This window comes from Neolamprologus multifasciatus, chromosome 10, assembly GCF_963576455.1.
Source record: "Neolamprologus multifasciatus chromosome 10, fNeoMul1.2, whole genome shotgun sequence".
Classification (NCBI taxonomy): domain Eukaryota; kingdom Metazoa; phylum Chordata; class Actinopteri; order Cichliformes; family Cichlidae; genus Neolamprologus; species Neolamprologus multifasciatus.
In genome coordinates this window covers 16,080,204-16,094,195 of record NC_140448.1, presented here as the reverse complement: position 1 = coordinate 16,094,195, position 13,992 = coordinate 16,080,204, and the positions used below count along the sequence as shown (strand labels likewise).

Below are 13,992 nucleotides of genomic sequence, written 5' to 3'. Positions count from 1 at the left end.
AAAAATATGAAAATGTGTTTTTATGTTTGCTTGTCTTTATTCATATTTCTCCTGTGGTTTGGGTACTGTCATGGTGAGTTTCATCCCGTAATGGCAGGAAAAACTGTTCATTTTAGTATGTGAGTGTGTAGATCATGAGTTTGTTTTGTTCTCATTATTAGGGCTGTGCACGCAGATAGAATCTGAAACACATAACCTGTGAAAATAATGAAGAAAGAACACTATTCTGATGTAAAAGTGGGCATACAGGTTTATCTGGCAGTAGACTCATCAGATAACCAAAACAAAAAAAGTCCCACAGGCCATAATTATTTCAGTTTTACATCACTAAAGTCTGCAGGCTGTAGGCTAGATACTGTTAATCCCATTCAAAGTCTTATTTTTCATGGTAGAGTGCTTGACCTCCCCCACCCCCATCCCCTGAAGTGAGGTTGAGCAGCATGTGACTACCTCTACAAAAAGAGGTGGGGGTAATGGGCGAGGATTTAAGCCAAGAATTCATAACGTTTCTGGTTATTTTCTTGGTCTTGGTCTAACGTGAAAGATTGCTGTAATGTGGTCTCTGGAAATCATTTGTTTTCTTCTGTGTTTTGTACCCAGTTATCAACAGTTCCCCCGCCTGTGCGCAACTCAGGAAGCCCTGCGCACCAAGGAGTGCTGCCCGCCTTGGGAAGGAGACGGCTCGGCCTGCGGTGCCAGCTCGGGCCGGGGCACCTGCGAGGATGTGGTGGTCTCTGCGCAGCCCGACGGGCCGCAGTACCCCTTCTCGGGATTGGACGACAGAGAGAAGTGGCCCTTGGTTTTCTACAACCGCACATGCCAGTGTACTGAGAACTTTATGGGTTTTAACTGCGGGGACTGCATGTTTGGCTACTTTGGTGAGAACTGTAATGAGAGGAGAGAGTCTCTGAGGAGGAATATATTTCACCTGTCCAGGGCGGAAAGAATCAAACTCGTGTCCTACTTGAACTTGGCCAAGCAGACAATTAGCAGGGACTATGTTGTGGTGACGGGAACCTACAGGGAGATGCAAAACGGAACCAACCCGATGTTTGCCGAAGTGTCTGTATATGACGTGTTTGTGTGGATGCATTACTACGTGTCCCGGAATGCGCTCTTAGGCGGGAATGTGTGGACCGATGTGGACTTTGGCCACTGGGGGCCCGCATTTCTCCCGTGGCACCGAGCATACTTGTTGCACTGGGAGCACGAGATCAGGAAGCTGACCGGAGACATGAGTTTCACCATCCCGTACTGGGACTGGAGGGATGCCCAGGGATGTGACGTGTGCACAGACGAGCTGATGGGGGACCGGAGCACACAGGATCCCAGTCTTATCAGCCCCGGCTCGGTCTTCTCATCCTGGAGGGTAAACGCGTTCACTTGCTCTCACTTAATTAAGGACGAGACAACCTTTCTTTACGCATACGGCAATTTTTTTAAAACATAAAATATACGATAATCAACTATACAACAACTGCAATAATACAATACTGCTTTTGCAGTCAGCTTTTGGTTTCATACAGTCAACTCGGAGCAGGACTATTTTCAAAGTGTTCTAATTTCAAACATGTCTGTGAAGGTTCTCAGTCATCCAGGTCATCGTAGTCAAAGGAGCTTGCAAAGAAAAGGAAAAGAAGTCCAGACGCTTTTCTTTGCAAGCTCCTTTGACTAATTTCAAACACATTTTCTTTGCATGCTCTGTACTGTTTATTGTCTGTCTGCATCCACAGGTCCTGTGCTCCCAAGCCCAGGACTACAGTGCCAGAGGTGTGCTGTGCGATGCTACAGAGGAAGGGCCCCTGCGTCGTAACCCTGGAAACCACAATCGCAATTTAGTGGAACGACTACCAACTTCAGATGATGTGGAGTTCACGCTGAGTCTGACCAACTATGACACCGGACCATTGGACCGCAGTGCCAACATGAGCTTCAGAAACACTCTGGAAGGTCAGATAAGCCTGACCACATATACAAACCCAGACTGCAATTTACCTCTCTGCACTCCTATTTTTCACTATCACTCATACAGTCTTTGCTTTTACTGCGTTATTTTGATTCTCTGCCTGTCTCTGGGCACCTGAAATGTGTAGGCTGCCCTCGATTTCTCTGGTTATTTCGGGTTCATTTTGAGGCCTTTGAACTGATTTTTGCACATACAGTGAAAATGAAATTTGGTTAAAATTAACCTCAAATTGGAGTCTCCAGTGTTAAAATTCACTCAGTAAAATGCATTACAAAAAACCCCAAAAAACTAGTCCTTCTTGGGTTTACTAACATATAATACCTGTGTAGGATTAAAGTACCTTCAGGATTACAGCAGTGTTTTGCTCAAATTCAGCTGTCATAGAAAGAAAGGGACTAATCGATAAACATTTACAGAAATGTGACAAAATAAAGGACAAGTTTATCAGGTTGTTCGGACATGATGTTCCACCCAAACTGCATCAGTAACTTTGACTGTAAAAGCATCTTGAACCCTACTAGAAGGGATGGAAAGATATTCCCTTAATGAGCGTTTATGGTGATAACATAAAGCTCTGTCTAGCAGATTGGTCCAAAATCCTCAATAGCTGTGCAGTTGTGTTGAGATCTTTTCCCTGCAAGGGCCACACCATATGATTTACATCATTTTCATACGTGCCAAACTAGTCAGTGAGCCCACATAGATCATGGAGAGTGCATTGTCATCCTCTCTTTTAAAATGTTTTATAAAAAGTGATAACTCAGAACAGTTTATCACTGTTTTGCAGTGATCCTTCCTCTTAAGGAGACAAGTGGATAGACAAACAGAGCCACTCTATCCCCTTACTAAAGGGCTTAAGGTTTCAAATTTATCCGTAAATTTCCTTTGACTGGAGCTATATAGCTACATAGCTATATTTTGAGACTTCTGCATTGACGTGACATGACTTATGTAAATAAAAACAGAATTTAATTTTGTGTAACATCAAAAACCCAACTACATGCTACTATGTTTGTCAAGCTGATGAGACACTTTTCATTTTATAGGATTTGGAGATCCTCGGACGGGGTTGGGAAACAGTTCTCGTTTGGGCATGCATGCTGCTCTACACGTGTACATGAACGGATCCATGTCTTCAGTGCAGGGCTCTGCGAACGATCCCATATTTCTGCTTCATCATGCCTTTGTTGACTGGTGAGAGACAGAAACACCTTAAAAACACAGAAAACCGTACATTTGCACTCAATGCTTGAACTTAACACTGGTACTGTATTTGTTTTTGTCCCTGTTAGCCTTTATGAGCAGTGGCTCAGGAGGCACAGACCATCTCCATCCCAGTATCCAGAGTCAAATGCTCCTATAGGGCACAACAGCGAATACCACATGGCACCAATCCTACCTCTGCACAGGAACAGAGACTTCTTTATTTCCAGCAAAGACCTGGGATATGAATACACCCACCTGCTAGATGCTAGTGAGTTACCCTATGATCGCCTATGCCAGTCCCTTCTTCTTCTTCTTCTCGTCTCCACTCATTGAACATTTATTGAATTTACCAAACAATGTCCTAATCGCAAACATATATGCTTTAAAGGCTTATAATTTTGCCTTTAGGGGTTTAGGTCATTTACTTATCTTGCTTTGTTGAAACCTAAAAAGTAAACTCTACTTTGACATAACCAGCTATGTCCTCTTTGCAGGTCAAAAGCTAGCAGAATCATGGCACCCTTCCCTCGAGGAGTTGCGGGACATGTGGCCGTGGCTGCTTCTTGCAGGGCTTTGTGGAGGAATTTTGACAATAGCCATAGCTGCTGCGGTCCTAACTACAAAACGATGGCACAAAGGATCATCCTGGTTGCGTGCTAGAAGCTGGAAACATGCATTTGCTCTCCCTGAAAGACAACCACTTATCCGGAGCAATGAAATAGAGGAAACCAACCAACATAACTACCAAACAACTATGTGAAGGCAAAGCCTGTCTAGCTTAGCCTTATCCATCTATGAATTTTAATATAAAAGTACTGTGAATTTTTACTTTGAACTATATGCTAACTAAAAACAACTTCTATGATATCTGATATTTCCAATATATTTAACTGTATTACAAGTGGGAATAAAAACCTGTGCATGCAGTAACTTTCAAAAATGGATTATGGGCCATGTTAAGCTTTAAACGTGTTCCTCCTACAACTGGTAACTTGTCAAACTCTACCAAGAAGATCATTTCTGACATGGTCTTTTTTTTTTTCAAGGGGATGTTCCACAGTGACTCGTCACATTTATTCTCTAGATTTCATACAGTTTAGTTGATTACCTCGAAAATCTGGTCTGGAGTGTGTTGCGTCAGCCATATATACACAAACATTTATTATGGTTTATTAAAAGCACGTCATGTGCATATATACACAACTGCAATTCAGAGTAAAGAGAAAAGTGTTTCGTCAGAGCCTTTTTTCCCTTGTTATGTTTATGTGGGAGTTGACTGAACCACATTTTGATTAATGTTTGAATTGATTCATGTTTGTAATGTGAAAAATGTTTTTTGGAAGAGAGAGAGAAAAAGTTTTATCTGCTTAAAAGTGAAGAACCGAGACTTCAGCAGCAACGGATTAGGTTCAGATTTCTAACCTATGACGAATGCAATAGATTAAAAAAAACCACAGTGACATTTGTAAAAGTCCTTGCAATTCCAAAAGTCGATGCAGTTCAAAAGCTTCTTTTGAAAGGTCACACCTACTAAAAAAAGCATTCAGCTTCCCATACTCTTTCACTCATGAAAGAGCGCGAGATTAAAACAAAACCCTGTTCTGCATATGTTATACACCAATACGCCAATTTATTAGGTACACCTATTCAGTTTCTTGGCAACGCTAATATCTAATCAGCCAATCACATGGCAGCATATCAATGCATTTGCGGATGTAGAAATTGGTCAAGATGTCCTGTTTGAAGTTCACACTGTGCATCAGAAATGGGTGGAAGGAAACATGAGTTTAAATCATCTGTGTGAAACAGAAATATGCTTTTGTTCTGTAGCTATGAGACTGAATGTACACTTGCTGACCACTTAAATAAGGTACATCTATTTAACTGCTTGCTAATGCAAATGCAATTGCATGGCAGCGACTCAGTGCATTTAGGCATTTAGACATAGGTGACCTGCTGAAGTTCAAACCGAGCATCTGAATGGTGAAGAAAGGTGAAATAAGGATTAAATGACTTTGAGTGTGTCATGGTTGATGGTGCCAGACATGCTGATGTGAGTGTTTCTGAAACTGCTGATCTACTGGGATTTTCCCTGCACAACCATCTCTAGGCTTTCCGATGCTTTCAGAGAATAGTTGGGAAAAAGAAAATGAGTTCCAGTGAGCTTTGCTAAAAAATGCCTTATTGACACCAGAGGGTCAATAAGGAACAGACTAGTTCAAGCTGTTAGGATGGTAACAGCAATTTAAATAACCATATTACAAAACAGGGTATGCAGAAGGGCACTGCTGAATGCACACGTTAAACCTTAAAGCAGATGGGCTACAGCAGCAGACAGGGTCACTGCTGTGAGCCAAGAATGGCAAACTTTGAGTCTATTAGTACCAAGTGATAATTGTTCAAATACCTCAGCCTACCTAAGCATGATGGACACTTCCAGCAGGATAACACATCTCATCACAAACCTCAAATTATCTCACACTGGTTTCTTGAAAATGGCAACGCGGCCTCAATTTAATAGAGTACCACTGGGATGTGGTGGAATGGAAAATTCACATTATGCTTGTACTGATGCGATCATGTCAATATGAACCAAAATATCAGGAGGGTTTCCAGGTCCTTGGTGAATTTATGCCATGAAGAATAAAGGCTGTTCTGAAGACAAAAGGTTTATTTAGCAAGGTGTACATGTTTGAATTCAAATTGCGACACAAACCATAGACAACCACTCCAGTTTTAAAATTTAATCTCAGAAGTTTATTTATTTTTTGGTCGGACAAACTGCTTCCCTTTCCTAGAACTTTACTTTTCCATTGCTTCTCCTTTTGCCAAATAACACTTCATACAATCTAAGCCTAGACACATGCTTTCGAGCATAGCATTTTATGATACAATATTTTGCTTAAAATACTTTGTATTTAATTGGCATTACAGTACATTCTCATTAAAACCACACTACTTTGTTTTGACAAGAAATAAGATAAATACAGTATCTGAAAGCAAAACTTGTACAAAATTTACATTGAGTGTAGTGAAGTAAAAAACATAATTTGGAGCAAATTTACAATTTTTACTGAGAACGGTATGGATAGTTAGAGTGCATCTCCAAAGTATATCTCAAGAGAATTCAGCTGTGATAGTTCTAGTCTCACAATTGATTCAGTATACATTTCATAAAACACAAGTTTGGATAACATATTGATGTAAGCGGACAAATCAAGACAATCCGGGGCAGCTTTTTGGTCTGACGTATTAAATTTAGGAAAAACAAAAATGATTTTATTCCTGAAAATATGAGATCTGGTCACAGCCACGGTCCATTAGTGTGACATGGGTCTGCATGGGTGTGAAAGTGAGCAGAATTAAAACTGACAACTTATTTTAAGGCATGATGTAATTTTCCAGGGACTTCAGTACAATTGACTGGAAGCCGGCTGAAACTCAGTTTTTAAATCACTGTGGAAAAAAAATTATAAAAAAAAAAATAACAAAAGATTCTGTTACTACAAGTTGACCCCCCCCCCCCCCCCCCCCAAAAAAAAAAAAAAAAACCCACAAGAGAGGGAGGGAGAAAAATCAAGTTCTTTAATTTGAAAAACAAAAACACTGATGTTGACAAAGAAAGGCTAAAGTTAAAGAGGTAACGAATTAACTGTGAGGCATGTGACCTTGGGTTCAGTTAAGCATACACACCGTGTCTTTATTTTCAATCTTATCAGTCATCTTCATCTTCATCCTCGTCCTCACTGTCAGATTTTTTCTTCTCGCTCTCCTTGGGTGGAGCAGGAGGAGGAGGAAGGTCCAGACGGGCCCAGGACATCGCCTCGGACTTCTTCATGGCTACCTCGATCTTGGCCGCCATCATGTTCACCAAACTTTTACTCACGTCTATCACCTGCAAGACAAAAGACTCCGTTAACAAACAGGGTGCGAAAAAAAAGAAAAGAAAGAAATTTAAATTTGCTATTTTTCCTGTTGGTTTAAATTACATTACAATTAAAGAAAATAAATGAGTTCAAACTGAATGAAATGTAGTGCAGACTAATAACATAATAATAAATAAGACTTACTCCCCAAAGGCTGATTTTCTGCTCAAATTCCTTCTCTCCATCAAATATAATGTGTATGTCGAGCTGAAGGAGAAAAGCAAAAATCAACATTAGATAATAAGAAGGAAAAAAATCCAAACCCAAGATGTTTTGATATGAAGAGGGACGATCGGATAGACTCACCGTAGTGCTGTTGGCATCCACATAGCTTAGCTCTGGGACCGCGTTCTTGGCATAGATAGAAATGATGACCTGCGTCCCAGTCTGGTGCCAGTCAAACCGACACGGGACCACCTTCTTACCCTGTAAAGAATTTTCATACAAGACAAATGTTCAAATTCAGCTCTTCAGCCTCCGCCAGCAGACACCACTAGATGGAGTCACAGGTGAGTTTCCTTTATGCAGGCCTGCACACATAAATGATTACCTGCTGCCAAGCTGGCACACCTACCGCATCTTTTTTCCTCCATAGATGTGTTCCCTTTGTACAGCCCTCTTGAGAGAGGAAGGTATTAAAGTCTGAGGTTTTCCTTTTACAGCAGCTCCAGTATTTCATCCTGGAGATGCGGGAAAGATATAACACCTGCTGGATTTTTAGCAGTCAATAACTTGTCACTCAAGAGAAAAGGTAAACAAGACTAACAGGAGAATCCTAATGGTGCCTTCATGTTTCTTTTACAGAGAGCAGATCTAATATTCCGCATTAATGTAAGAAACACACAGGTGGAAAGGAGTCGGGTGAATTTAACACTCTCTACATAATAATTTGAAAACGCGATCAGCAATACTAACCCTTCGTGAAAGATGGGAAATCCAGCATGGTATAGGCACACATCCAAATCACTTGCAGGTCCTTCAAAACTCTGAGGATAACAAGAACAGTTGAGCCCTTAACAAACACAAACACCTTTTTTGCTTTTTTTGTCAGGTGAAAAAATGTAAATGAGGCAATTAGCTCTTTTTTAACCACTAAATGTCTTGAGTTAAAGTTTTAGAATTCCAACTTTGTTACTTCAACTCTTGTTGAGCCTGAAGGCGCCCAACAACAACTTCCTCAACTGTCCTGCTTATAAAAATCTAAAGCTCAGCGGGGGAAATAATTATTTGATGCCCCGCTGAATTTGGAAGTTTTCTCACTGAAAAGAAATAAACAGCCTCCAATTTTTATAGTAGTTTCATATTTAATGGAGAGAGAGAATATCAACCATAAATCCATGGAAACAAACAAACAAAAAAATCCCACGTTACATAAAAGTTCGAAGTGATTAGAATGTAAGTATTTGATTCCCATCAAATACGGGCTCGTCTTAAATTTGACAGTGAACATTTAAATGATTCAGAGAAGGCCTGGGAGAAAGTGCTGTGGTCAGATAACCAAGGACCAACTCTTTAGCATCAACTCACTCGGTTGTGTTTGGAGGAAGAGAAATGCTGAGTATTACTCAAAGAATGCCATGCCCACAGTCGAGCACAGAGGGGGAAACGCTATGCTTTTATCCCTGCTAGAGGTACAGGACGACTTCACTGAAATGAAGGGTCAATGGAAGAGGCATGTACTGTCAAATGTTGGACGAGAACCTCCTTCAATCAGCCAGAACACTGAAGATGATTATTCCAGAATTACAAAGACCCAAAAATATACTGCTAACACAACAAAGGAGTAGCTAGCTGGTCTTTATACCCCAGTCCTATAGAAAATCTATGGAGAGAGCTGAAGCTTGGAGTTGCTTATTAGGAGCATAGAAAACAAAAGGAGTGAGTTTCTGTAATAAGGAGTGAGAAAAAAAAATCACTTCTGAGCTATGTGCAAACCTGGTGACCAAATACAGGAAACATCTTACTGCTCTGCTTGCCAACAAGGGTTTTCCCACAAAGTATTAATTCATGTTTTTTGGGAGGATTAAATACTTTTTTCACCCAATGACATTCAAAAACAATTTAGAACTTTTATGCATTTTTTTTCTGGAAATGACAGTCTCTTAATTTCTTTGCAACTCAGCAAATGATCATTTCCACTGACTGTATTCTGTAAATACTATTGTAATAGTCTATGTACCAATGTTTTAGAAAAATAGTTCCTGCTAAAAGTCCAAAAAAGTACCAATCCAGGCTTCTATAAAGACACAATCTTATGGATAAACTAAAAGCAAGAAACCCCTGAGGAAATGTGTTGTGGCTTTCAAGCAAACAAGTTAAAGTACAATTATGTAAATCACAACAATCCCACTCTAAGCTTCTACTACGCATGTCAATGACAATTTTACTCACAATTTCTGTTCTAATCTTAGAGTTTCTGCTCTGACAGACCCGATTAGCTTGAGCCCCCAAAAACTTAGCTTTATATCCATCTCAGAGAAAATGCAGAGACAGAGGAAAAAGATCCACTTCCCCTTTTTCAGAGAGCAGTTTTGCAATACAATTTATCACGAACAACTTGGAATTACACATATACTTACAAAGAAACAATACAACATATGAAACAAATGTGACTTCATACATTAAAGCTGCTGTTAGTACTTACTTTAGTACAGCCTCCGTTTTTACAGGACGTTCCAATTTTGATCTCGTCACTTTCTTCCTCTATAAAGAGAAAATAATTGAGCCCATGAAGAAAATTATAAAACAGTACATTGATTCTTATGAAGCTTTAACTCAAATTATATTATGTGAATGACACAGACGATGGCAGCTTCCCAGCAGAAGTCCTACTGACACCATCACCCTTCAGTCTAAAATGTAAGAGGTAATGAGAGAAACAAAAAATACAAAAAACAAATTCAGCTCTTACCTTTTGTCTCTTCAGCATTTTCAGTTAGTTTAAGTTTCTCCAGAGCCTGCTTCAGAGATGCAGAGACTTTATGCTGCAATCTCACCGCTGGCTCATCAGGACTATAACAACAAATATATATTAAAATACTATAAGGAAAGGAAAAAAAAAAAAAAAAAAAAAAAATGTGCCTCCATGTGCAGTAATCATTTGGAAGGGTAATTTTTGGTGCAAACCCAATCTAGGATCTATACTCTGCTTGAGAAGGGCTTTAATATTTCAGTGTTAAGTGCTTGAGCCTGTCCACTTTCTTTGAACAGTGGGGGAAACCACCCAGGTTAAAAAACAAAACCCCAAACCTTGGTAAGAACACTTCAGAGTATCCGTTGATGCTTAGCATACGTTTGAAGATTTAAGTCCTAAAAATACCTCGTAAACAGAGCTTATTTTTCATGACAATTTAGTTGCCTTGACTTTAGATTTAAAAACAGTAATCCGTTCAGCCTTAGGTTCAAGTGCAACACACACAAAAAAATGACAACACAGAAACATGATGCCTCCAGAAATGGCTATCGCTCACATGAAAGCATTAAAAAACATAAAAATATGGCTGATGCTAACCTTGGTCTGCATATCGCCTCCTGAGGTTTCGGTGCAGAGATGATGTACTCATTAAACTTTGGCTTTTGGTCCTCTAACTCCTTCTTTTCTCCTGAAGATGTCACATCTGGTTTCACCGGCTCAGGGGGCTTCTCTTTGTTGTGGGGACCTTTTGTACAGCCCTGTGAGGAGAAGGTCACCATGTTGGACTGGCACAAAATAAAAGCTCAGGCTGTTTTGGCCATGGCAAAGGTGCCAGTCAATAACTATGAAACAACAGAGACATCACCATGGAGAATAGTGCAGAGAAAATGACTAAGGTTAAACAGAGAACTTACAACAATGCTGAGGAAGTCTGAGAAGTCAGTAGTTCTTCTCTTGCAGCAGGACCATCCCTGAAGGAAATAACAGAAACATTAGCTTTGATCAAATAACAGGAAGAGGACACAAGCTAGCTGTGCTTTTTTGGGTGCTTTACCTTCAAGGCATCGTGGAATACTGGGACTCCTGGATGATAGGTGCAGCCATCTGTGAAAACAAAATGCATCTTTGATTAACTTTGGGGAGAAATCGTGTAGTTGTGGGAACAATGACTGTTTACAAGGCTGCTCTAAATAGCCGCTGTGGAAAAGTGTACGTTTGTTTTGAAAAATGCTGACTTTATGTAATGATGGGTAGTTTGCAGTCAAGTTTGGCCACTCAGAGTATTTATTAAAAGGTACTCAGAATGATTTAAAGACATAATGCAAAAAATTTGAACTGACATTCTAATATGTGCATATGTAAACTGTAGGATTAAAAACAACAACAACAACATATATACCAATAACTACAAGAAGTGTTTACCGGAAAGACAGAATGGCATGAACATCCTTAGTTATCAAAAAACACATTTTTATTACTTGAGCAATCTACAGAGCACAAAGTACAATATATACATACACATTTAACCAATATATTAAAAACAGTATGAATATTTGAAAATAACAAATTTGTGATATACTTTAGTCACACGACCATCATCATTATTTGAGGTTTTACTGTAACTCGTATTCTATTTTCATAATCTACTCTTTAAAAATAAATCGCTGCAGAACAAATAAAGAAAATTGGCCAGTGGGTACCATAAATCAAGCATTTTCCCTGTAGTACAGCCAGAGCTGTGCCCAATCTGTGCTTCCTGACTTTGACACACCTCTTGCATACCTCTGAAGGTAAAGATAATATACTCTACTGTTATGAGAAAAGAAGCATCCCATTAAAATGGAAATCAGACTGGACTCCTACACAGGGGGTGTGCACAATGTTAGATTACTTGAGGATAGAGGTGGACTATTCTAAAGAAAGGAAATAAGTCACTTTGAGGTTTCTGTCGTGGGAGCTGAAGACAAAATTGCGATCTTGAATTTTATTTATTTATTTTTCAATGTGGCTTCATATAAACACGAACAACACATCTGTTATAAGGAGAATGGTGTGGCTTATAATGACAGCGATCGTCTTCCTACTCCACAGTATTTGTGGGTTTTGTAAGGTGACTGAAAATGCACATTTTTTAAAGAAAACAAAAAAGGGTAGAATTTAATTAGTTATCCTTTACATGCATGAAATATTAATAATCACAAATTCGCCATATGTCAAATAAAAACTGGACTTTAACTGTATAACAGGCTGGAAACACCAACTGAACTTTGGGCCTCCTTTAAATTTGTAAGATCTATGTCGTAGATCTATATTTTGCTAAAATTTAAAAAAGGTAAAAAATATATATTTGAAATGCAAAGTGTTGTTTTTGTTGGCTTGCCTGAAACACCTCTGTCCCCTGTGGCATCTTAGTTAAACTACAGACATGGCCCCTCTTCTGGGTACATGTAAACACATCATGTTTGCCTGTGTAAAATGTCCTGATTTCTAACTGGTTGCTCCACCTGCTCTCGCTTTCACGTATCGATGTGTAGCTGCTGGCAGTGAACACTCTGGGCTCAAAACACAGTTTGGCTTCCCTCAAGGGTAAGCCTAGCAGTCAGAAAAAAAAGATAATGATAAATACATTGCACTTCTTTTCATTCATTGTGTGTATCGCTGAGGAAGTAGTTTCCCCCTACTAATTTTACATCTTTGACTGTCAAGCGAAGACATGCGGGATATACAACTGCTTATTGAAACATGCTCCAAGTACAGAAAACACTATCAAATATAGAAACCACGTAGGCTAACCAGCAGATGGAGTATCATCCGAGTTATGAGAATGATTATTAGTTCAACTTCCAACATCAGGGTCAGACAGCCAACCTCAGTAACCTCGAAAGTCACAAGGGAGCTCATCGCTTTTAGTTGGTGCATTTCAGAGTGTTATCTGTGTTTGTAACTGATTTAATCACAAATACGTTTCATAACACAGAAGCACTTGTTACCTAAATGTGCATGTATTTACTTGTGTTTTAAGGTTTGCCCCCTCCTCCCTCCCCGTTGTTGTGCTGGTATTTCTTAAGGCTTTTCTTGTATATATTTTCTTGCACACTGTGGTGACTCTTTTAATAAGTAGTTAACTGCCTACTGGTCCCACTCGTCTCTTCAGTTTTCTCTTTAAATTGTTTGCATTGATTATGGAAAGCAGTTAAAAGCAGTTAAAAGCGAGCTATCATCTACTTTCTTCTAAAGCCAAGTGGAAAAGTTCAATGATTCACAATAATTAATAATTCAGTCACATAATTACCAGCCGGATGAACTAAGATCACTATAAGAGATGCCGACTGTAAGCAAGTGATTAAAACTTCCAACGTTGAATTGAAAATGTGACTGCCGCATTCACACTGCTTATATGGCTACACATGTGACGTTGTATACGTGAATAACGATCATTAGATACTTTATGTGGAAGAAACCGGCTTTCTGAAACTTTAAACCGCTTACAGCGTCCGCCGCACAACGGTCCCGCAAAGTCTAACGTTGCCTTTTAATCGCAGGAGCTTAACATGCTAACTACAGCATGATAAAACTAACTCGCAGAGGGCCCACGTGTTATTTACCAGATATAAAACGAAGGAAACGAATGAATTAAGTTGAACAGCTAACTGACATAAGGTTAGCAACACGGGCCCATCGGGCCTGCTCACGGTAGAAATTTCCAGATGATGAGAGGTTAGCTTGCTAACACTCAGGGAACATACAATGGATATCGGTGGTAAAGTAAGACCACTCACCGGCTTGGTTATTTTCTGGATCAAATCGCTGTCCACATCCCTTATTATAACACAAAACAGACATAGTGACTGATGGGAGAAGTACAACGAATGATCAGATTTCTAACTAACCACTACAGAGCTCGTGTGTCAGAGAGCTCGCCGCCGTTTGCTTTAAGGTGTTGAACATTACACTTCCGGATGTTGTCGGCTGCACTCGGC

The 13,992-nt window shown here is 39.7% G+C and overlaps 2 protein-coding genes across 2 annotated transcripts; one reads left to right on the top strand and one right to left on the bottom strand.

Moving 5' to 3' along the window:
• The first annotated feature begins 470 nt into the window (after positions 1 to 470).
• Positions 471 to 4,116, top strand: LOC146509922 (tyrosinase-like). The gene is made up of 5 exons (XM_085174171.1): positions 471 to 1,369; positions 1,734 to 1,950; positions 3,013 to 3,160; positions 3,259 to 3,440; positions 3,667 to 4,116. The coding sequence occupies exons 1-5, from the start codon at positions 554 to 556 to the stop codon at positions 3,930 to 3,932; spliced, it is 1,629 nt and encodes a 542-aa protein (XP_085030297.1). The 5' UTR covers positions 471 to 553; the 3' UTR covers positions 3,933 to 4,116.
• A 1,790-nt stretch (positions 4,117 to 5,906) lies between these two features.
• chordc1b (cysteine and histidine-rich domain (CHORD) containing 1b) lies at positions 5,907 to 13,975 on the bottom strand. Its single transcript, XM_085174173.1, has 12 exons — positions 13,792 to 13,975; positions 11,067 to 11,116; positions 10,927 to 10,983; positions 10,610 to 10,770; positions 10,010 to 10,110; positions 9,743 to 9,801; positions 8,014 to 8,084; positions 7,673 to 7,778; positions 7,405 to 7,524; positions 7,243 to 7,305; positions 6,866 to 7,067; positions 5,907 to 6,628 (listed from the first exon to the last, which is right to left on the bottom strand). The coding sequence occupies exons 1-11, from the start codon at positions 13,853 to 13,855 to the stop codon at positions 6,888 to 6,890; spliced, it is 1,032 nt and encodes a 343-aa protein (XP_085030299.1). The 5' UTR covers positions 13,856 to 13,975; the 3' UTR covers positions 5,907 to 6,628; positions 6,866 to 6,887.
• Positions 13,976 to 13,992: the final 17 nt, after the last annotated feature.

Bases quoted from the DNA above. Each gene is read 5' to 3' on its own strand.
- LOC146509922 (XM_085174171.1), top strand. From the start codon at position 554: ATGTGGTCTCTGGAAATCATTTGTTTTCTTCTGTGTTTTGTACCCAGT. The intron at 1,370-1,733 runs GTAAACGCGTTC...CTGCATCCACAG, and splicing joins CGGTCTTCTCATCCTGGAGG to GTCCTGTGCTCCCAAGCCCA. The intron at 3,161-3,258 runs GTGAGAGACAGA...TGTCCCTGTTAG, and splicing joins CATCATGCCTTTGTTGACTG to CCTTTATGAGCAGTGGCTCA.
- chordc1b (XM_085174173.1), bottom strand. From the start codon at position 13,855: ATGTCTGTTTTGTGTTATAATAAGGGATGTGGACAGCGATTTGATCCA. The intron at 10,111-10,609 runs GTTAGCATCAGC...TTGTTGTTATAG, and splicing joins GAGGCGATATGCAGACCAAG to TCCTGATGAGCCAGCGGTGA. The intron at 7,306-7,404 runs GTGAGTCTATCC...TTTCTCCTTCAG, and splicing joins TGGATGCCAACAGCACTACG to CTCGACATACACATTATATT.